We start from the raw sequence: 24,487 nt of genomic DNA, 5'->3' as shown, positions 1-24,487 counted from the left end.
TCCCTAGCAACTGTTGACTTGACCATTTACTGTAATGGATGGTTGTAAAGCTTGGATCATCAATCCATGGAATTCACCATCTCTGCCTGTGTTATTAATTAACATAGAAGGAACCAAAACACAGGCACCTCAAAGGATGTAGGCCAGCACCAATAAGCGATACAAAGAGTGTGTAATGTAAAGGGGTTAATTCTCACTCCACGGGGGAGAGCCAACTGATAGAACAGTAGACTCACCCCCTCAAATCTGGAAAATCACTGATACAATTAACTGTTTTGAAATCTCCAAGACCAGGAAAATTTATTGTCCAAATCATACAAACTCAACGTGTTTCGGAGATATAAAACCGATTGCCAAATGAAACTCAACACGTTTTGGGGATAATAAAGTTTCCTGGTCTTAAAGATTTTAAAACTTGTCAGTCTCCGCCAGTTGATTGTATCAGCATGTTTCCAGATTGGAGGGGGTGAGCCTACTATTCCATCTTTTGGCTCTCTCCTCCTTAACACATTGCTTATTGGTGCTGCCCTACATCTTCTGAGGCACCTGTGCTTTGGTTTCTGTTATGTTATTTGCTGCAAGGCACTGCAAGGCAAACTGGCATGTCTGACCTGAGCGGATGCTTACCCTCCCGTAGAGTTAAGGATGGGGATGTAGTAATTGAATCTTTGAATATATTTGTCACGACTCGCTGGCTATGTGAAAGCCGGACTAGAGTGACGTCGGCCCTGACCCATGTGATCAATATGCCACCGCATGCTCAGTGTCATGTCAGCACTGCACTTCTCGGCAGTGTGTTAGTGATTGGTCGGCTAGGGGGCATGTGTCCTAGCCAGCCAATCAATGCTTGTCTGCACATATTTTTTCCAGCTCTTCCTCATGGAGGACACCAGTTATACTTTTAGTTTGTAGGTGTTTCTGGTCACGTTGTCGGCTCCTGTCCTGCTCCATTGTCAGATAAGTTTAGTGTTTAGGATATTCTGGGGTGTTGTAACATCCTTCTCCTGAATATTTTGCTATTGTATTTCATCTAGTCATTGCATGCTTGTTTCCATCTATACCATATCCTAGGTTATCATATGCAGTAAACTTCATTCCTGTTTTCCAACTAGGGACAGTCAGGGTTTCCCCATGTTCCTAAAGTGGGGTTGCCCTCTTCAGGGCGAGTGCTCTGTTTTTTAGGTAGGGTCTCATCGTATTACTAGTTTAGGGTCAGATTCTCAGATCCTCAGCTTTTTGAGTTCTTTATTCAAAGTTTTGTTATCCACATTAAAATCTTGTGTGTATATCCGTCCTCTTTAGGATAACAAATTGCATCTGATCCAGACAAGATACTTTGCATCCAGCTTGAATGCAACAATATTATTTTGCTTCTCGTGGATCTTGGTGTGGCATCACCTGATGTCACATACCTAGTGGGTCTCTATTTGATTCATTTTTCCCCTTAATACTAGGGTTTTGTTTGAGTTCCATTTGAGGTTTCTCTTTGCATTTAAGGTAGACGGAACAATACCTCTGCAGCACCACCTATTGGATGGCAGCATTCCTGCAAATCAATGTAGGACCCTCTATACAGGTTTTTAGAACAATGATTGGGAATAGGAAACCAACCAAGCCAGAATCCATACACAGACAGCTATTTCGTGGGTTTTGGCCCTCATTAGTGTGCAGTAAGATTCTGGTTTGGCTGGTGAGAAGCTTGTCATGTGGGTCAGGAGGGGTAACATCACTCCTTAAGGAGAGCACTTAGAAGATAAGTGAGGAGACTTCTAAGGTTTTTCTTTTAAATTGTGTTATTAATTTGGTTTTTCTAGAAACAATAAATTGGAGAACTTAAATTGTACTGTACTTTATACTGTTGGCGCTATAAATTAAATGAGTAATTCTATAAATACATACATAATCTTTATAGTGTATATGGATCCTATAGAACAAACCTGTCAAATACAAGGCCTACAGGCCAAAAACAGCCCGTCACCTCATTTTATGCATCCCACTGGCCATACAGCAGCCTAACATGCACTCCACTTGCCCAGCCTACAGCTCCAGTCAGGCAGCAGCAGTGCAGAGTCTGTGCCCCCCAGTGTCTGTGTGCGCCATCCAGCATGCAGAGCAAATGCTAAGACAGGGGTCAGCAGTCACAGTCTCAGAAGTGACTGCTGCCAGACCAGAACTGCAGGCTGGGTGAGTGGAATGCCTGTAGGGATGCTGGTCGACCAGAGGCCAATGGGGAGATCACTATTACTACTGAGACTATTATGGGGGTCAATTAGTACTCCTGGAGACACTCTAAGTACTGGACCCACCATGGCGGGCAGTATTACTGGGGCCACTATTACTGCTGGCGTTATTACTATTTGGGCCACTATCAGGGGTCACTATCACTACTGGAAACCTTATAGAGGACTCTATCACTACCATGATATTACTACTATTACTACTGGGGTCACTATGGAGGTCACTATTACTACTGGCGCCACTATGGGAGCACTTTTAATTCTAGAGCCACTATGACAGTCATTATTACTGGGGTCACTATGAAGGTTATTATTAATCCTAGGATCACTTACTACTGGCGCCACTTTGGGGGACCTTATTACTACTGGGGTCACTATTACTACTGTGGAGACTATGGGGGTCAATTACTACACAGTCTTACAATTACAATCGGCCCTTTAAGGGCAACTATAAGGCTGATGTGGCTCCTGGTGAAAATAAGTTTGACACCGCTGCTATAGAAGCAGTGATGATGATAAAGATATTAGCACTAGGACCCAGAAGCTACAAACTGTGCCGCTGCAGCAGTATAAATGCTCCTTTTCATACCAACCTCATACATTATAATTTAAATCAACTTAATTTTAGTAACCGGCGTGTCCCTAGTAAACCTGCAGCGCAGCCAAACATTCCTGCATTTACTCTGCCTGTTATATTTAGACAAATGCCATATTTATGTGCAGATCCCAAGGGGGATATTACGAGGGAGTATTAAGTTCCGGTCTGCACTTCCTATGTAAAAAGTTTAATAATGGGCTTTCAGAGTGCAGGGTTGGGGGGATTCTATGCAGAACACTATAATGATGAGGACGGTACATTTATAAACTTCTACTAAGGCGATGACATTTCCCACACTTACATTAAGCTCCAGCACCATTCCTAGGCAGTCAGAGAATAAGGATATGATTGTGGTAGCAGATACAACTGCCAATGTGACTGCAAAATGATGGCCAGTCGAAAGGGTCCCGCTGAAGAATACATTAGAAATCACCTGTGCAAAGGAAAAACACCTGTGACTGATCATGTGACATGAAGCTTAGTCATCTATTATACCTTGGACCATTGCATATGCTGAAATTCACCGCACCTAGTAGTCACATCGTTCCTTTGTGCATGTAGCACTATTCTTTCCAACAAGTCTGATGAGATTTGCCCCCAATGTACTTTAAATGTGGATATAATGTTGGGAAGTTGCTACCAGTTCCCTAGAGTGCAGAAGCGGAAACTTTACTCCGCTCTGAAATAAAGCGTTGGAGGAGCAGCGCCATCTGCTGTCCATTTGTCAGCACTGTTCATAGAATTTGCTATTTCAAATCTTTTCCCTCAAACATTTTAGTTGTTTACTCCAGAAATGTATTTTGAGGACCTTCTGGACATTGCCGTAGAAGTCTTATGTCTACATATCTAGGTGACGCTACATTCACACGAGCGTGAATCTCGTATGAGTGTAGTGCGTTCGGAAACACCCAGAACTTGTGGGAATATGAACTCCATGCTTTTGAATGGAGTCATACACATGAGCGATGTTTTCTCTCATAGTGATGCTGTGAGGTTAAAAATTGCTGCGAGTCCTATTTTTTTGTGTCCCTTGGAACGCATCGCCCATTGTTTTCAATGGGACAGTCAAACACATCGCAGGCCGTGCGATGAGCATGCAAGTGCGATGTGTGGCTTCCCATTGGAAACAAATGGAAACACTTGTCGATCCTCCAAAGAGCGTGAACCAAGTGCCGGAGGATTGCAAATTCAGAGAAGTGATGGGCCAGCATAGATATATGTAATACCACCACAACACAAGTAATACCAAATAATCATAACAGAAATACGGGAATAGGAACGCTATTCCTAACTTACTTTGGCGTGCAGACCCTGACTAGTAGCAGAGTGATCGCCCTGATAAGGGCAGCCACACGTAAGGAACCTAAAGGGCCTAATCTTTCCCTAGATGGGGGATAGAGAAGATGTATAATGCAGATGGAAAGAATAATGTATAACACAGTATTCTGTAGTAGTGAGCAAGCCTCACACAGAATGATTAGCTGCAAGTACGTAGCTGACAGGAGTCCGCTGCCTTCACCAATCACCTCAGGTAGGACAATAACTGGCGCCCATATAGAGACGGGCCAAAATATATATACACTTCTATTAAGGCTGATTGGCCGGCTAGGGAAAACACCTCCCTGTCAGCCAATCAGTCCGTACACCACAGGGGATGCTATAGTAGGGTTGTGAAGAAGGTCACATTATACACTGAGCCAATTGAGGCATGTCCTACAGAGAACACCTCAGGGAACTTCTGCAGTAATAGGAAGAAGGCACTAATTGGCGCCTAACACTAAATGACAGGGCTCATGTTCCTAAAATGGCCACGCAGACTGGGGTTGCCGACACAACGCCTGTCTGGCTCCACGTCCTGTTTGCAGCTGACACGCCACAACACAATACATTTATCTATCTCTTTACAGAATCCATCCATCCATCTTGCTCCACTTACCTCTCTAGCAACAAAACATTCCATTGGGTAGGTGAGAATTATTGTCATAGCATAGAAAAATCTTCCAACTGTGGCCAAGTTATCATTCTTGCAATAATTTTCAAATAAGTCCCCTGCAAAGGAAAGAATTAATGTATTATGGCTGGCAAGTATGTTTTGCATAGCTTAAGGCTGACTACCCACTACAGTTCTGTTTCACTACGAAATTCGCAGCCTTTTTTTTACTCCAGGGGTCTATGGGGTCGCATCACGCAAAATCGCGATTTCGCTGCAATGCATTTTTAACATTAGAAAGTCCCTTAGACAACTGGAAAAAAAACCGCAGCAAATTCGCAAACGCTAGTAGGTAGTCACCCTTAGGCCGGCTACACATGGCCGTGACGGGCTCCGCCGCGGAATATTCCGTGGCGAAGCCCGTCACAGCGCCCCCCAGAGACCCCATACTTACCAGCGGATCCGGCGTCCTGGGTCCCGCATGACACTTTGGCGTGACGCGCCGCAGCGTCATGTGACACGCCGGCCGCGTCACAAGACACGCCCGCAGCGTCACATGACGCGGCGGAGAGGTGATTTCACGCTATCTTCCGCTGTGCTACAGCGGAAGATAGCGTGACAGACGGGCTTCCATTGACTGCAATGGAAGCCGTCCGCGCGTACACCCGCGGCAAATAGAGCATACCGCGGGTGAGGACGGGAGATTTCACGGTGCGGAATTCCACGATGGAATTCCGCACCGTGAGCATTGAGCTATTAGGTTCAATAGAACCTAATAGCTGCGGGCAACGCAGCGGATTTTCCGTGGAAAGGAGGCCTTAGGCACATTTATTTGTTAACTCTATAGGTCCCACTGCAGGTCACTCGGCACATATGGTTAGGTTGATGAAATTATTCTACCTGGTAGTTAAGCCCCCTCTACATGGGACAAATGTCGGGCACTGAATGGAGGTGGAGTGGGCTGCAGCACACAACTCAACATTTCTTAGCACGGATGGGCTATAGCAGCAGATGACCAGTTCCAGAAAAGTGAGACTCCAGTGGGCAAAAGAATGCAAAGTTGCATCACTGAGCAGTGGAAATACATCACCTGGTCAGATGAATCTAGATTTCTTTTGCACCGTGATGACGGGAGGTCAGAATTTTGCACAAGCAGGATGAATCGATTAACCATTCCTATCAACTGTTCAGAGAATGCCAGCACCTCCATCTAATCTGTGGCAACTGCAAGGAGCCTCCTGTCCACAGGGGCCAATATTCCTGCAGAACAATTTCAACACCTAGAGGAATCTATGTCATAACTAGGGATGAGCGAGCACCAAAATGCTCGGGTGTTCGTTACTCGAGTCGAACTTCCCGCGATGCTCGAGGGTTCGTTTCGAGTAACGAACCCCATTGAAGTCAATGGGCGACCCGAGCATTTTTGTATGGGACCTATGCTCCGCTAAGGTTTTCATTTGTGAAAATCTGGGAAATTCAAGAAAGTGATGGGAACGACACAGAAACGGATAGGGCAGGCGAGGGGCTACATGTTGGGCTGCATCTCAAGTTCCCAGGTCCCACTATTAAGCCACAATAGCGGCAAGATTGCCCCCCCCCAACAATTTTTACTTCTGAAAAGCCCTCATTAGCAAGGCATACCTTAGCTAAGCACCACACTACCTCCAACAAAGCACAATCACTGCCTGCATGACACTCCGCTGCCACTTCTCCTGGGTAACATGCTGCCCAATCGCCCCACACGACCCAGCGTCTGCTGCACACACAAAAGTGTCACTGCGCTCCCTTCAGCTGCCCCCCATGCCACACGCTCACTTCATAGCCACACCACCCTCATGTCAATTTATAATTGCCTTTGTGATGAGGAGGAACCGGAGGCACACACTGCAGAGGGTTGGCAGGCACAGTGCAGCCATAAAAAATTATGCGCAAGGCTGGGTATTAATGAGCGACTACTACCCCCAGCAGACATGCAGTAAACTGAAGACGGTCACAGGCAGTCCAAATATAGTATTTTTTTCCAATTTTTGGGAAAAAGCCCACTGCTTATATAGCCTGTATATGGATTTCCCTGTTGGAGGATGACTGTGGTTATTGAAAGCAGTGCAGCCAGAAAAAACTATGCGCAAGGCTGCAGTAACACCTAGCTGGGTATTAATGAGCGACTACTACCCCCAGCAGACACGCAGTAAACTGAACACGGTCACAGGCAGCCCAAACATTTTTTTTTCCAATTATTTTGAAAAAGCCCACTGCCTATATAACCAGTATATCTCTTCCCCTGTACCACTGTCCCTGCCTCACCAGTACTGCCCCTATACTCAGTAAAATGACTGCAGACTGAGGACGCTATGGTCTGCACACCCGATATACAAAAAAAAAAAAATTTGCAAAACTGCTAAAAGCAGCCTCAACAGTACTGCACACGGTCAGATGTCGCCCTAAGAAGAACCGTTGGGGTTCTTGAAGACGAAGATAACAGCCTAACACTCTCCCTATAGCAGCTACAGCAGGACGGCACTTTCCCTAATGTCTCTCAGCGTGCATCTGTGGAGAGCCGCGGCCGGCCCCAGTTTCTATACTCGGGTGTCACCTGATCTCCCCAGCCACTCACTGCAGGGGGGTGGGATAGGGCTGGAACTTCACAGGAGGAAGTTGTAATGCCTTCCCTGTGTTTCTATTGGCCAGAAAACGGCACAAAATTTTTTGGGAAGAAAATGGAAGTGACTCGAACACCGCGTGGTGCTCGTCTCGAGTAACGAGCATCTCGAGTACCCTAATACTCGAACTAGCATCAAGCTCGGACGAGTACGCTCGCTCATCTCTAGTCATAACGAATTGCTGCGGTTCTGAAGGCCAACAGAGGTCCAACACACTATCTATCTATCTATCTATCTACCTTTCTCATATCTATCTATCTATCTCTCTCATATCTATCTATCTATCTCTCTCTCTCTCTCTCTATCTATCTATCTATCTATCTATCTATCTCTCTCTCTATCTATCTATCTATCTATCTATCTATCTATCTATCTATCTATCTATCTATCTATCTATCTATCTATCTATCTATCTATCTATCTATCTATCTATCTATCTATCTATCTATCTATCTATCTATCTATCTATCTATCTATCTATCTATCTATCTATCTATCTATCTATCTATCTATCTACAGATATGATATACTATATGGAATAAAAATGCATTTTACAACCCAGGTCCCAAGAAACAGAGAACATTCATTTTTAGCATCACAGCTTTCCATTCTTCCTTCCTGCTTACATAGAAAGTTAACAGTATCGAAAGTTCAGGCAAGAATGTGCAGAAAGTTTGAGCTAATAATATAATGGTCTCTTTTTTGCATAGAAAATTTGCATTGGAAATCGCACATCAGCAAGTTTTAATCCAACTTTATATGGAAACATATTTTCATGTTTTCCATGAAAGGATGCTCATTTTTCAGCATTGCGGATTAAGTGACTGTAAAAGAATCTTTGTGCTAGAACAAGAAAGTTTCCAGTTAATTAAAATGATATCCAGTAAGACGATCCTACATTAAAGAATACTAAATCATGAGACTTTTTAATGCTTAGTTTAAGTATAATTTTACCTTCTTTGCCTCATACAATGTATATAAATAAATATCTTCATATTTCAGACATCTGTTTCTTTATGAGTCAAAAACTGCCATTAAAAAGTTGCAAATTTTGGAGCATAACTTTTTTTGTGCAAGAAAATGGTGACTTTTTTTTACCTTTACAACACTTGTGTCACTTTTTTCAGAAAATATGTGTGGCTTAGAGAAATGGGTGTAGTCACCCAAGCTAACACATCTGACTATAATTTATAGCAAAAATTGGCGTAAATTATAACAGGCATAGATATCTTTTCTTGGCCTCTTAATACATTTGGATAATCTTACTCAAGTGGAGTTCATATTAAAAGGGTTGTCTGGAAATGAACTATTGATTGTCCATGCTCCGGATAGGCCATCAGTAGTTGATCAGCAGAGTGTCCACCGCCCAGGATCCTCGCTAATCAGCTGTTCACGAAGCCTTTTTGCTTATGCACTGAGCTGATTTCTGCAGTAAGCAGACAGCTCTGTTCTAACTACAGTGGACAGATTTGGTATTGCAACTGAACTTTCCATTCACTTCAGTGGGAGCTTTGCTTGTAATACCAATCCTGGCCACTGCAGTGTGAATGGAGCCCATGAGTGCCCTAGCACAGAGGACAGCTGATCAGTGAGGATCCTGAGCAGTGGACCTCTGCTGATCTACTATTGATGGCCTATCCTAGAGATAGAACATGAATAATTTACAACCCGACAACCCCTTTAAGACTGGTATCTGAAATATTGATCTTAATATATGTGCCCTAACATTTTGGTAAATTAGAATAATTTTTTTTAAAAAAAAGCTTAAAAATACGTGTTATTTTATTCTCTTTCAGAGCATCCACCTACTGTGTTCAGTACTGGTTTCAAGTTTGCTAATAGTTATTGATTGGATTGTACATTAGAATGTGTCTCTCTGGAATAATTTGTGGGGCTGAGCTTCTGGGCAAGTTTGTATGTGTGTCCACCAGCAATGGACAAATAAGCCAGTGGTCAAATCAAAAGAACACCAGGGGTACCGTAACAAACATGTAACAGCAATACATAGACAATGGAGATTTTTTTTAACACAATTCCAATTGAAAAATTATGTTTGGCATGAACACGCATTAAATTAGTATTAAATTGTGGGACATGCCCTTGCAACACATTTATATCACTGGTGTCTTCTTGTGTGTTGCACATGTGCTCATGCACCAGGGCTCAGGTGCGACCCACTACCTCTCCTCCATCTAAAACACTGGGTGGGGCCAAGAATTGGTTTGAGACCCTTGGTTTTCACCAGCAGGGCTCCTGAGATTAGAACCCTGCCTTACTTACAGTACTTTTATCACCTGTCGGACTGATGGTTTATAATGTTGACTAGGGTAACCCCTTTATATAAGATTTGCAAACAAGTCAGCTAAACCAATGCTCACCTTGGCTGTATTGGTGGCCATATTGTTTAACACCTGACTTTTACAAAAACAAAATGTCTCAAAAAATTGCGTATAATTCTGCTTAAAGGAGTTTTCTGGTACTATCCTCAGGAATAGTCAACAATAGTTGATTGGCAGGGGTCTGCTGCTTGGGATCCCACCAATCAGTGCATTGAAGTGACAGAGGAACTTGGGTGAGTGCTTCGACCGCCTCATACCAGGCACAGTACCGTACATTCTATAGTGGTGGTGCCTGGTATTGCAATTAAATGCCATTCACTTGGATGTCCTAAGCAATGAGAGATTTACTTGGCCTTCCTGGTTTATTATTCTGTGGAGCTACCTTAGACTTCAGGTGTGACGGCCTGCCCTTATTATGGGTAGAGCTGTCAAAGAGCGCTGCCCTTTGTTCTAATTGTTTGTTCACTTGAATGCCACTGAGCTGCTCTCAGGCCATGTGACCGATGAAAGTGACATCATAAGTCTAAGGAAAGACAATGGTGCTCACTGAAGTGCTGTGGTCTCTTCAATCAGCTGATCAGTGAGGATTCCAAGCATTGGACCCCACCTCCCTCTCCCAATCAACTAATGAGGACTTATCCTGTGGATAGTCCCAGAAAACCCCCTTTAAATAACATTCTTGTTGCAGATTTTACACTCTAAGGCTGGATGTCCACGGGTGATAATTCATAGCGTGATCCGTGGTGATAAATTGCACATGGATCACACTTGAAATGCTTTCCATAGAACACCTATGGAAAGCGCAGCCTGATGTACATGAGCAGGAAATCCATCGCGATCTTCTGCTCGCATTTAAAAATCGTGGCATGCCGTGATTAACCTATCATAATGATGGGTTCATCGCTGAGACTTTAAGTGATCTTCCCCGGTGGAAATCGCTCGCGACAAATCACCCAGCCCGTGGACAGGTGGCCTTAATCTCTAAATTTAGATGCAGTTTTACTTCCTCATTGCTACTGTCCTTTTCTGATAATGCTGTCCTTCAGAGGGGTTGGATCATCAAGGAACAAGTCTGTCAAAGTGAGATCAGATTACTGTTCAGAGACCACCCCCCCTTCTATAGCATCTATTTATGCTATGGACATAGGTGGTCTTATAGGGGAAAATCCCTTTAAGTGCAAGGCTGCTTTTACATGGGACGACCTGAAAGGTGCAGATGCCCAACAGGTTGTCCAGCGATGATGGTTCTTGTGCTTTTATACAGGAACAATCCTCCAGAGGAGTAGGGATCGTTCTGGCCGCCAGCCTCCATTCACAGCAAACAGGCAGTCGTTCACAGATAAAAGACGGGCCGATCGTCATTCAATTTTTATGCATGCAGAATCTGAACATCAAATGAATTTATCATTAGTCGCTCAGCTGTCCGTGCATTTAGAATGGATGATAATCATTCAGATTCTCGCTGATCGTGGGAATCTGAACGATTTCTCAGGCCATCTAAAAGGGCACTAAGTTGGTTTCTGTACATTACCTTGTGTGAATCCTGTAAATGACACATATCCAAAAATGGAATACTGGAGACTGATAATTAATGAGATTATCATTGACACGTGGGTAATACAGGACCAATTTCTGACTGTTCCTTTTTCAAGAGATCCATAAATTAAAAAGCAGGCATGGTGGCACATGAACACTGAAAGAGAATGAAATGAGGAGTCACTGGTCAATTCAGCTTCACAGCAAAAAGTGCAAATCAAAAATATTACTTTTATTAAAGGAATTGTAAAAGATTAGATTATGCAATTTTGTTAACCCACAAAGAGCACCACTCATCTCCATAGGCTGTGTCTGGTACTGCAGCTCAGCAACACTCACTCGACACAGTCTAATGACAAGAGTGGTACTGTTTCCTGTAAAAAAAAAGGAAGACTCTTTTAGCTAATCCTAGACAACTCATTTTGGGTGCATTCACATGGGCGAGCATGATATTGGTCCAAGCGTGGAAAACATAGAAACCAGGACTGTAGTACTGTGCAGTTACTGCTGTCAGCTCTATCCCTCCCACTACTGGCTGGCTGTACTATCCCTACTCCTAGTGTCACTTCTGCACGGGACATGCTGGATATGTAACCAGAAATGCTACACTACTCCACACCAAACAGTACAAAATAATAAAGACAACCGCAATAAGGAAACAAACTCTTCCTAATGAACTAACCCAGGTAAGGGACCTGTCTAGCTGCAGGTAACCCATCCTGACAAGGACGAACCTGACCATCTACCTTGGCACTAGTTGACCCTATGACGGATAGGGGAATAACAGAGAAAACAAGATGAAATAAATATAAACTGCTTTGCGTAGTGACAGGTAAACAGGGGAACCAGCTCTAAGCTTCTGACTTCCTCCACAGCCAACAGATGACTGAAAATAAACCGCACCCAAGCCAAGCCCCAGGTCAGGCTAAATAGCACTGACAAATTACCCACTGGTGAGACCAAGCATGTCTCACCTAATACCATTCCCACCAGAACCAGAAGACAGAAACACACACAAGACCTGCACCAGACTACCTAAAAGCGAAGCGATCCCAGAACCGCCACAATACCTGGTTTCTATGTTTGCCATGCTCTGAGCATGCTCGGAATGGAATGATAAATATGCTCTCTGTAAAACTTTTTTTTCAAACTAACCAGACAGAGCCCCTAAGAACTAATCACAGCACAGCTTTCATGTTACCTTTGCAATATAAGAAATGAAAGCTGTGCTGTGATTAGTTGCTATGGGCAACACAGACAGATTTTCTTATAGACAGCTTTCATAAGAGTGCGGTGCAGGGCTACTTTTCTGTGGCCCCCTGTCCATTGGATATTTGGGCTCTCACATTGCCATTGATTTGCAGAAGTTACTTTTAAGTGCTCTTTAGAGTAATTATACCCCATTGGCGCTGCTCATCATTCTGTAAAATATCATTGATCTGACTGGATTTCCCTGTCTAAGAAAAAAACATGGCAAATCCCCAGAAAACCTGGGTGGATTCAATATAAGGGTTGTATGTTTTTGTCATGGTGCTTCCTATGGTTTTTGGCTCCTCTGGCTTATTTTTCAACATTCACTAATATTTCCACCTTTAAGTTGCATGACATAGGAGCATACTAAAGAGTAGGACATAGGCATAAAAATGTTGCATAGCACGTCATAGGGTCAATGCATGCTGTCTTTGCCTATTGGCCAAGAGAGTTCAACAAGGAGTAAGACTCTCTCACTACCGCATAGGGCATGCTAGCTTGAGGCTCTTTAATGCATCAGTGGGCTGTTTCATGGGTGCTACTAGGCAAATCCTCATGTGCTCCATCATATTACAGTTGCATACAATCTTCAAGTTGTACACCCCTGAGTTCCTACAGAGCCATACAGGCATGCTTCTTAAAAGGGGTTGCCCCACCTAAAATATTGTTTCTAGTGAAATCTAGCCAACGATTATAAACAATCTTTGTATCTACATGTAATAAAAAAAATGTTTCTACCTGTGGATATTCTAGGATTAATGTTAGAATAGTGCTCTCATTTCTGTTTTGTATCCACCTCTTGCTTCCCTCTCTGCTCCACTGGCTGTGTGGAAGGATCCTTGGTGAGGTGAGCCAGCTGGTACTGAAGTTGCTGCGTCTTCTCTAATGTCAGAAGAGATGCTAAGCGAGTGATAAGAGAGCGAGACAGCATTACTGCAATTGTTCAGCATCGCCTTGGACAAACAGAGAAGACGCAGCAACTTCAGAAGCAGCCGCTCAACCACCAGGAATCCCTCCACATACCAAGTGAAGCAGAGGAAGTAAGAAGGCTTGGTGGGTGCAGCAATTACTGAGATGATGACAGAATAGAGGTAGCAGGGGGTGCTGTTCTAAGGGCCCATTTACATGGGATGACCTGTTGGAGGTAGATGCGTACACATGGTCCCAGCAATGATCATACCCGTTCTTTTACACAGGAATGATCATCGCTCAGTGAATGGAGGCAGATTGTTCCGACCCGTCTGCCTCCATCCACAGTAAACAGGCAGTTGTATAGGTGTATCAGCGAATTTTACTGTAATTTTTGTGCTGGCAGGGCATGTTCATATGGGCACAGGACACCCCCTGACGTGATTTAAAAGGCTTTTAACCTAAAGAGGTCCACATGTGTTGTCTTTTTCATGAAATTACATTGTGTGTTGCGCAATTGCACTTCCCATAGGCTTCTATGGGGACATTTTGCAGCCACAGGCACAAAAGAGCAGTGAGGATGAACCCATCGAAATCAATTGCTTCCATTCTCTATGTATTGTGTGTGCAAATACATCCATGTGAAGGAGCCCTAAGTGTACAAATTACCGTTTGCTGTTCAGTTGCTGCATGCATTTAGACTGAACGACAATCGTTTAGATTGCCGCTGGACCACGGGAGTCTGACAAGTTATCTGCCTGTGTTAAAGGGCCCTAATATTAGTCCTGGAATATCTGAGGATAGAAATATTTTATTTTATGTACTTTATTTAACTAGAAACAATATTTTTATGGGAGAAGCTCATAAATGTTTTGCTGGATTCTGTAGAAATGCGTTAGAAACAATCACTGCATGCTCTTTTGGGCACAGTATAATAGGCTATTTGCTATGCATTTTAGATATTTTCAGACTATTTTTTTTCATCATGTCCAACAAAGAGGTGTTCCTTCATGGGAAAAGGGGTGTGACCTAAATACGAAACCATGTCACAAAAATAGTGCCAAGAAGGGTGCAGTTTTTGTTATATACTTATAGGGGATATACAATTAGACTAGAAAGAAAATTCGATAGATTTATCATTCAGCAGAGTCATTGTGATAAATCCGGGACATTTTAAGACTTTCTAGTCTAAGTTTTCATTGTCTAATTAGACAGTATTAGTAAATCCGCTCAGTAACCGCAACTCTGAAGGGACATCACATGACTGACATGAGAATTTAGTGTCATGAGTAACAGTATCTTTAAATGAAGTAGACCTCAATCATAAAGACAATGTACGCTCAGATATTTACCAAAAGACATGACTCCGATGGCTTGTATTGCATTCCACTTTGCAAACACCCAGGCCCCTTCAGTATGTGGTCTGTAATACAAGCAATAACAGTAGGTTACCATATGGTGATGGTATAAGATACAGTATAACACGTATTCGTGTATTAGTTTAACACAGAAGTTGAAGTATGGCTCCCAATATCTAAGCCCCAACCCTGTTCCACTCTGGATAAAACCCTTTATATGCAAAACCGCACGGGCCCCACCTCTTATGGGCGGTCCCAAAAAGATGGAGTTAGGCGTTATGGAGCAAGCACTGACAAATGCCATATATGTGCAGCTGCACAACCAAGTAGTATTATTCATTTAATGTATCTGCAAGGTAAAATAAGGGTTCTTTTAGATCAGCCAAGTTCTCGGTCCAATCTAACGAGTGCCCATTGACATTCATGCTTGTTTTACTTGCTTTTACAAAGGCCAATAATTGGCTTACTGGGATGAATGATCACTAGTACAATTGTTTGTCCCTGTGGGCCCCCTGGACATCTTCCTGTTCACATAGAGAAATGTACTGCCGATCAATATGCATTTTTATCCTCGCTAGGGACATTCACTCGTTCACTCGCTGTTCATTGGTCCCTTTCCACAGCCCGATTGTTGGGAGGAGCAATTAGCCTGTGCAAAAGGACCTTCATTAAAGGAGTTTTCCTACTACTCAAAATTGCGTTATAACCCCTCTGTCCTTCCTGATTGCTGTTGACTAGAACATGTGACTGCTACATCCAATCACTGGCTATAGAACATCACTGCAGTGATTGGCTGCAGCAGTCACATGTCCTGATCAGCAGTAACCAGGAAGGACAGAGCAGTTGTGAAGCAAATTTAAGTAGTGGAAAAAACCCTTTAAGACACATTAACTACAAGGTTGAGTGGGCAAGCATCTAGAGATGTAATATGCACAATGATATGTAGGGCAAGGTGGGGACTTACCTGGTGCTTAGCGGGGTTCCTATTACAGGGCTTTACCCGCTAGCACCCTGGAGTCCTGGTTTTCGTTAATGGTCTTTTATCCGGTGGTCCAGGGTCTTGAGAGAATCCAAGTTAAAAGCACAAGGAGGGCGCATGGGCAATATGGCCTATTTCTTGCATAGGCAGGGCGCTATATAATAATGCTAAAAGTAAAAATAGGCCTTTGTGCTCTTGTTCCAAGACTTATGGATTTACTGGAGTATATTTATTAGTAATGTATCCATATACAGCAAAAACTGGGAATGATCGGTGAAGCTCGTTTACTTGAAGCAACTGGGTTACAATCCAAGGATACATGCCACCAGTAAAACAGTGCAAAACTGAACATGGTGTGACAGGGAGGATTCACAGGTGGACAGGAGAAACCACAGTCCTGTAATCTGTGGGTCCTGATCCCGGCAACACTCTTTCTTCTCGTCAACTCTCTACTGGTCAACACTCACATTTAGGAAAAGGTGCGCTGCATGGCGGCTCTTAATTCTCTCGCTCTCCCTCTCTCCCCTTGTTCAAGGGTGACACTGACATCTCCTGGGTGAAGTCGGCCCAGGGTATACTTTGGTTATCTCTCAGCCTCCTCCATTCTGGGCCACACAGGGCTGAAAGTGCCTGTGTGGCTCCCTTGCAGAACCCTCAACACTCCTCTCTCTTGCAAGCCAAGAACAGAATTCTTTTCAATCACCTATATATCATGCAATCACCTGACTAACAAACAGATCCATTTTCCAGACAGTCAGCTCACTCATCAGACAGTTAAGTCTTTCAGTGCTGCAGCTATGCAATACATATCATTCATGCAACACAGAAGGCACTGACAATACAGTAGACAAACGCAAGCACACTATTATGAAAGGGGCCCATAGTTTTGGGGCACTACACATGCATTTTGTGTGGTGTTTCCATATTTTTGTCCAACCAAATGGTTGCAAAAAGGACACTGTAGGCATCTTTTGGGTAAAATGTGTCCTACTGATACACACTAATAATAAAGATAGTAATAATAACAAGACATACATCACATGCATAATGACTAATATTATATTCACACTATATACTATATACACCCACATAGCTGGAGAGCTTTTATGTGAAAAGCTAAAGAGAAAGAAAGCCCAGGGAAAAAAAATCACTTCTTATCGTCCATTTCCTTGATTCTCCCACTCTCAGCCCACTCAAGCAAAACATTCTGCACTTTGATTCCCAAGCTCTGATTTTCAGGGCCGGTCTTTCCCACAGTTAGTCAGTTCTTTGCTTTTACCGCAGTTGTTTACACAGCTATTCTATCAGCACGCTACAATATCCACAAATCAAAAAAAAGTCTTTGATACGGAAAAGCTCAGACTGTTTTTTATTAGTAACTAACTGAGTCATTATTCTAATTTAATTAGCTTTTCAAAACTTTCACAACTCTCTATATCTTTTGTTACCATTATGTCTAATAAATAGATGCTCTGGAGTATACAGGTCATATGTTTAGCCAAGAAGTGGCAAAAAGTCAGGCAAAAAGTGAAAGCGACAAGAAGTTGTCATTTGTCAGAAGAAGACTTGGTCGTATGGTTAGTGTAGGACTTGCAGTCACTTTGCAAATGGAGTTTGAGTTCAATGAATGGCTCAGCGCTGCCTGTGATTGGCTGAGTGCTGTGACCAATCACAGGCAGCATTCAGCTGTCGTTCAATGACTTAGCGCTGCCTGTGATTGGCTGAGCACTCAGCCAATGAGTCCAGCCCAGAACACAGCAGAAGACGACCGTGCTGGAGAGACTGCCGGACAGCTCTTCTAGGTGAGTATAATTTTTTAAACTTTTTTATTTTACAGCTAGGGCTGATTTTCAGGGAAGGGCTTATATTTCAAGCCCTTTCCCGAAAATCATCGCTGTGGGGGTTGCCTGTAACCCGCTGCCTTCAATGGGGCCGCAGCAGTGCCGACCCCATTGAAAGCAATGGGATAGCATCACAGACTTCTGCCACAGCTGTGACAGCTGTGGCAGAGGATTCTTTTATCCCTGTGGTCTCCCTATGTTTTCAATGTGCCCAGCGCTGCTGCCGCCAGCCCCATTGAAAACACTGAGCGATATCGCAGATTTCTTCTATGCGCTCGGAGACTTAAGAGTAAAAATTACAAATGAGTATGAAACCATTGAAAATCATTAGTTTCATAATCATGTGTTTTCACTCACTCTCGCATGGAAGGTGTAGAGGTGCACTACAGAGAATGAACTGTAGGGGGCAACAGACAGGCATTCTGGTGCCTGAGAAAAGGGAAAACGCCCACAGGTGTGGTCAGGAAGTTGGATATAAGGGTACATTCCTGCTACACCCAGGGAGATGTTGCCTGAGAAAGCCAGAGAGGACCTGTATGTAAACAGATGCCCCCTCCTTGAAGTGCTGACTCCAATCACTGATGAAGGTACACGCTGGTGTGTTGGATCAAGTCCAAGGTTTATTTCATAATCCACCGGTTGTGGAAAACGTAACAGGCAATGCGTTTCGGTGTCTGGGGCCAAAGTCTTCATCTTATAGATCCAATACATCTCTCTTCTCTTAAAGGGGTTGTCCCGCGGCAGCAAGTGGGGTTATACACTTCTGTATGGCCATATTAATGCACTTTGTAATGTACATCGTGCATTAAATATGAGCCATACAGAAGTTATTCACTTACCTGCTCCGTTGCTAGCGTCCCCGTCGCCATGGTGCCGTCTAATTTCGCTGTCTTCTGGTGTTTTTAGACGCGCTTGCGCAGTCCGGTCTTCTGGCTGGTGAATGGGGCCGCTCGTGCCGGAGAGCTGGTCACCGTGTTGTCATCGTAGCTCCGCCCCGTCACGTGTGCTGATTCCAGCCAATCAGGAGGCTGGAATCGGCAATGGAATGCAAGGAAGGAGAAGAAAATCCACGGTGCACCATGGGAGAAGACCCGCGGTGCACTGTGGGAGAAGACCAGCGGCACCATCTTTAAAAGAAGAAAAGAAGAAGCTGCAGAACGCTGATGCAGGTAAGCGCAATGCCATTTTTAAAAACTAACCTATGCTTTCTTTTTAACAGGGCAGAATGCGGGGGTAAGTGGAAAAAAAAAATTCCGCTTTCGCCGCGGGACAACCCCTTTAAGAAGAGAGAATCGTTTTGAATGAATTTTTTCTAAGGGTGTTACTTTTAGACCGGCGAAATTACAGTCATGATGTTGGAGGGAATGCCGGGAAACGCTGTGGTTAAGGAAACCCTTGGTTATATTGTTTCTATGTTGTCCGATGCGTATTCTCAATGCATTGATAGTGCGTCCCACATAACCTAGACCACATGGGCATTCAAGATAGTAAACTATATAATTAGTGGCACAATTTAGTAAGTTTTTGATGTAGTGTGTTGTGCCGTCCAACTGAACTTTTATCTCTTTTCTGCCATGGGTAATGAGGGAACAACACTTGCACCTAGGTTTTCCACATCTGAAAGTACCCTTTATATTGTTTAAAATGGCGTAATTTCCTATTATTCTCAATTTTCTTCTCTTTTTGATGTTTTGGATCCGTCTATGTGGGCATGAGGGGGCTACTAGTTCTTTAATAGTTTTATTCCTTCGGAATGTAAGGGTTGGATTGGCGGAAAGTGGAATCTGTAAAAAAGGGTCCTCTTTGAGAATACTCCAATGATTTTGAAAGATTTTTCTGATTTTGGCATGTTGAGTACTGTATTTTGTTATAAATCTTGGTTGACTATCTGACAATTTTGAATCATATTTTTCTTTTTCTTTATTTTTATTCCTTATTGTCGTGTCTTTTCCATCATTTTGTTTTAAAGCTTTTTTATAGGCTTGTTCCACTAATAACTCCACTGGTGGGCCCATTCCCCTATCCTTTCCCCCCCCTTCTCCCCCCCCCAGCTCATTATACTTTCCCACGCTGGCTCCTCCCCCCACCAACACATCACATGCTGTCATGGCAGGTCCCGCCCACAATATGGCGCTGCCCATGGATGCACAGAGTTTTCATTTTCGATTTCAATATAAATGTGAGTATTTTATGTATATGTTTTATATGATTTTTATGCATTACTTGGCTTGAGAAAGGTGTCACTTCAGACACCGAAACGCGTTGCCTGTTACGTTTTCCACAACCAGTGGATTATGAAATAAACCTTGGACTTGATCCAACACACCAGCGTGTACCTTCATCAGTGATTGGAGTCAGCACTTCAAGGAAGGGGCATCTGTTTACATACCCCCCTCCTTCCCAGTAAGTGTCTTTCTTATACTACCACTCGCCTTTATGCTTATCGCTAACTATAAAGTATATCCACGCATTCAATACAAGTACCACGTAGCGCGGAGACAAATTTTTCTCTAACAATATTGTGTTATATATTTCTTTGTGAGGGTTACCCTACATTAGGGAAACCCTTTAAATGTCCTGCAGCTCTCCTGTTAATACGTGGATCGGGTACTTGTGAAACCACGTCGGAGTTTTGAAGACCTTGTGGCGCATTCCTACCCTACTTAGAGAGGACCTGTGCAGCAGAGCTAAGCTGCTGCAGGCCAGTGGTCTAGGAAAGGCCAAAGTCCGACAGGGGTGACCACCCTAACCTTAACACCCAGGTGGGGTATGTATGTGGACTTTTATGCTTTGTTGAAGAACGTTATATGGACTCTGTTTACATTGGTTGTACTGTGAATAAAGACTGTCAGGAGCCAGGGTTTAAAGGAAATCCGCGTCTCCAGAGAGTACTTTTATGTGGTCGGTGCCCATTCCAGTCTGAGAGTTGGCGATCCGCAGGCAAGTGCACCCCGCTTGCTTACAAAGGAAAAAATATCGCTAGTGGGTAGCCACCGAAGGCAGACCCACTCCCTTGATATGCTTTCTAAGCATCTGAGAGTGGTTTCACATCCACGGCCAGAGGTTCCGTAACAGTATTCTCTGGCTGAGAAAACTGAAAGGAAAATTGCTGCATGTAGCACATTTTCTTCCATCCAAAAGCCAGCAAGCTGGGCAGAAAGCGTCTGGACCCCATTATAGTCAAGAAGGTCCATCCGCTACTGTTTGGTTCCATCCAAACCTTGGGCCATGGGGATTCCCATTTTCTGCTCCTCAAAAGGAGTAGGAAAGTGGAATCCCCAACGCAGATGTGAAAGCAGCCTAACATGGTGGAATCATCTTCTTAGGATACTTTTACATGGGTCAACTGTCAGCCGAAAAATTCAGATTTTCAGAGCTAGTAGTCCCTTGTAAGAGCAGGAGCCGACGGTACTGAATGAGAAATCACTCATTAGTCGTTAATCGCTTTATTTCAGCTTACTGAAATGCAACAACAAATGAACGACGTCTCACTCAGTGATAACAGGCAGTCGTTCATCTTTGACCAACTGCCTGTTCACAGTGAATGCAGGCAAAAAAAATCTCCGGTGTACTCCACCTTCACATAAAAGCACAGGAGCAACAGTCATACTGTGCAAGGGCTTACTCACATGGGTGTATGTGGCCGGAGTATTATGCACATATTTTTCACACGAGTAATACGTGGTGCTAAAAGCCCATTGATTTCTATTGGGCCAGTCACACCTGCGTCTTTTTGTACATGTGTAGAAAAAAAAAACACAGCCTGTCCTATTTTGGTGCATAATACGCACCAACCTAGGCTATGGGGACTTAATAAGACCAAAGAGGGGCTCAGGATCCAGTGAATTTCCGGCACACAGGCACAAATGGTAGATGCCAGTTAATTGCACAGTTTTGGAACAGATTTTGTCCTGAGACAGGAAGGTCGCTTTAATGTAGTAAGAGCTAAAAAAAAAACCCTAAATACTGGGATTATTCAACCGGACTACAAAGCACTGGATGCTGAATGTACCACTAACCACCAGGGACAATATTCTTGTAGCTCACCGCAGCTGACTCAGGGTATGTAATGAATGTGATGAAGTCCCTGCACCAGGGAAAGCACTGTGTCTCTGACATGAAGCATGTCAGTAATCCCCAATATGGGAGGTGGATTCTACAACCACCATAAACTAGGACAAACCTGTGAACAAACCTACATGTATGACCGCCTATAGTTATGTGCAACCCATGGGCCACAGATATGTAGAGGGGAGCACCAGGCAAATCTAAGCCAGGGGCAATCCCCTGCCTTAGGTCTGCCTGGCCAAATTATCTTCTTCCTCTGCACAGCAGTGTCTTGTTGAGCTACATGAATCATCCTACTCTTGGCTCTATCTCCTCTTCTATCATGTTCCAAGGTGCCGCTGTTAGTCCATTAGTGCCCTGAAAGACGATCACTTAGTTCTGCTACTGTCTGTATTTTATGAGCTTAGTTCTGGTATTCTATATATGCACTGAGGTTGGTTTATGCTGTCTTTATTTTATGAGCTTGGTTCTGGTGCTGTATTTATGTTTTGAGCTTGGTTCTGGTATTGCATCTACAGGATTATAACAAATGATCTTCCCAATTTGAAATACTCATAGCTCACATTTAATGACACTCAGATACACAAATTTGATATCAGTGGAAAAAGAAATTAAAAAAAAATTCATTTAGGAAAACTGTCTGACAGTAAGATGTCCTTGTTGCTCAACCAATCACAGCGCAGGTAAAAGGTGCGCAAACTGCGGAGTGCGTTTGTCGCAGGAAATCCAGGGAAACACCGGGATTATGGTGAGGCTCCATCACACGCCAGATTATGGCTAAATATTGCTCCTTTTGTTATTTTAGCACAGTGGCCCCCATGGACACTTTAAAGACCATCTATGAACAATAGTTATTGTTTTGGAGCTGAATTACATATAAAATCTGTATTTTCACTTACTACGCTTTACCTTTTTAAAATATTTTTATAAATTAAATAAATTTATAAAGTAATGCTTTACTATTACAGCGAGCGGGGCATTATCTGTAATAGAAAACATAAACTATATTCTATATGTTCCTTTAAAAAAAAAAAACCTCTGGCTTAGGGAAAATGTAAAGAAAACAACTATTTTTGCTCAGTGTTGATAGTATTTTTCGTGGCATCCGTAACTTTCAAAGTACAGAAGCTGTACAAACAAGGGAGAAGTATTTATAGTTTATTTTTTCAATGCAAACAGAAGTCTATTAAAAAAAAGCCTTACGTTTGCTGCCCTCTTGTGGTGGTTGTAGAGAACAAAACCCATCATAGACTTCAGGACATTCTGACATTATTTAAGTGATGATTCACCAGTTATTAGAATGCGTTGGGTGTATTTTATTGGGTGGAGAAATTCACTCATCTGTAGGCCTTGGCTGACCCCTCTATGCACCTCCATTTAGCCATCATGTCCACGTGGGGGTCTAAATCCAGCCCTGCCCATGACCAGTGACCCATGCTTACCTGTATTTCCCTGGCAGCAGCGACCACGCGGATCTCTCCCCTTCTGGGTTTGCTGTACTGCGCATGGTCCTCACGGCTCGCCGTCGGCCATGAGCAGTAGAGTTTTCTTTTTAAATCCCCTGCTTTCCCGAGGGATCCGCAGCATGTGCGCAGTGTCAGCTGCGGACGTGCCATGGATTGGACGGCTTCCATTGACGTCAATGGAAGCCGTCAGTGCAGGATCTGTACAAAAACGAGCATGCTGCGATTTGTTTTTCAGAACAAAAGGTCCGCAAAACAAATCTGTATGCTTAAATTCATTTGCGGATGCCCCATGATTCCCTATGGGTGTCCCAGGCGGGTTCCACAAATCAAACCAGCCCGAGGACATGAGGCCTAAGGGTTCTCTAATACCCGGCCATTGATCCGGGGCGGCGGGGAATGGGGGGGAGAGAGGGAGAGAAAGATCTCCCCTCCGTTCCTCCCCGCTCTCCCCCGCCGCTCCCCGCCCCCCGTTGGCCCTGAATCTTTAGAGACGAGCGGGGAGATACTCGGCTAAGGCACTACTCGCTCAAGTAATGTGCCTTAGCGAGTATACTCGCTCATCTCTAGTAGGAATGCCTCGAGCTCAGTAGGCAGTGGTGTTCATCATCTTCCATTACATAGTCCGCAGTTGTCCTTGAATTTGATGAAACATTTGGTTCTGTTTTTAAGAAATAATTATTGTTTCTATATGACAGAATAATTCTTAGTATGTTATATTTCCATGGCAACAAGGACACCGTAGCCGATACTTTACAGTCTATGAATATTTTCAATTCAGAACACTTTGTAAAAATGGGCATCTTCATCGTGCTGAAAAACTCCGAACAAGAGTTCATTTAAGGACAGACGCTCATGGGGAAAAAAATTCCTTAGGAATCTGTGTGATGTATTTTTCCCCTTCAGAGACTTAAAGGGGTTTTTACCATCAAAGACATCTATCCTCTATCCACAGGGTAGGGATTAACCCCTTCCTGCTGTGGATCTTTATCGTTTTCTTTTTTTCCCCTCCTTAAAATCATGGCTCTTTCACTTTTCCAGTTTCATAGGTGCATGAAGACTTGCTTTTTGTGGGACAAGTTGTATTTTTCAACTAAACCATTTAAGGTACCATGTAATGTGCTGGAAAACATTAAAAATGTTGTGGGAGGAATGGAAAAAAATGCAATTACACAATTTCTTTTTTTGGGAGAGGGAGGGGTGGGTTGCTGTTACAACTTTCATAGTGCACTAAAAGTTACATTTTCATTTTGTATGTCAGTACAATTATGTCTTAATGTAGGGAGACTTAAGAAAAAGAAAAAACTTAAAAAAATTG

The 24,487-nt window shown here is 43.4% G+C and overlaps 1 protein-coding gene across 2 annotated transcripts in view; it reads right to left on the bottom strand.

Moving 5' to 3' along the window:
- Nucleotides 1–24,487, bottom strand: part of SLC38A11 (solute carrier family 38 member 11) — a 38,405-nt gene that overhangs the window by 2,712 nt on the left and 11,206 nt on the right. For both annotated transcript variants that reach the window (XM_066577416.1, XM_066577415.1), the window contains 4 exons: nt 14,813–14,883; nt 11,296–11,457; nt 4,772–4,884; nt 3,137–3,268 (listed from right to left, as the gene is read on the bottom strand). In XM_066577416.1, the coding sequence (XP_066433513.1) occupies nt 3,137–3,268; nt 4,772–4,884; nt 11,296–11,457; nt 14,813–14,883 (478 nt within the window). The remainder of the gene's footprint in view (nt 1–3,136; nt 3,269–4,771; nt 4,885–11,295; nt 11,458–14,812; nt 14,884–24,487) is intronic.

Source organism: Eleutherodactylus coqui, chromosome 8 (genome assembly GCF_035609145.1).
Source record: "Eleutherodactylus coqui strain aEleCoq1 chromosome 8, aEleCoq1.hap1, whole genome shotgun sequence".
Taxonomy (NCBI): Eukaryota; Metazoa; Chordata; class Amphibia; order Anura; family Eleutherodactylidae; genus Eleutherodactylus; species Eleutherodactylus coqui.
The sequence above is the reverse complement of the archived record's forward strand: the minus strand, read 5'-3'. Positions and strand labels throughout refer to the sequence as shown.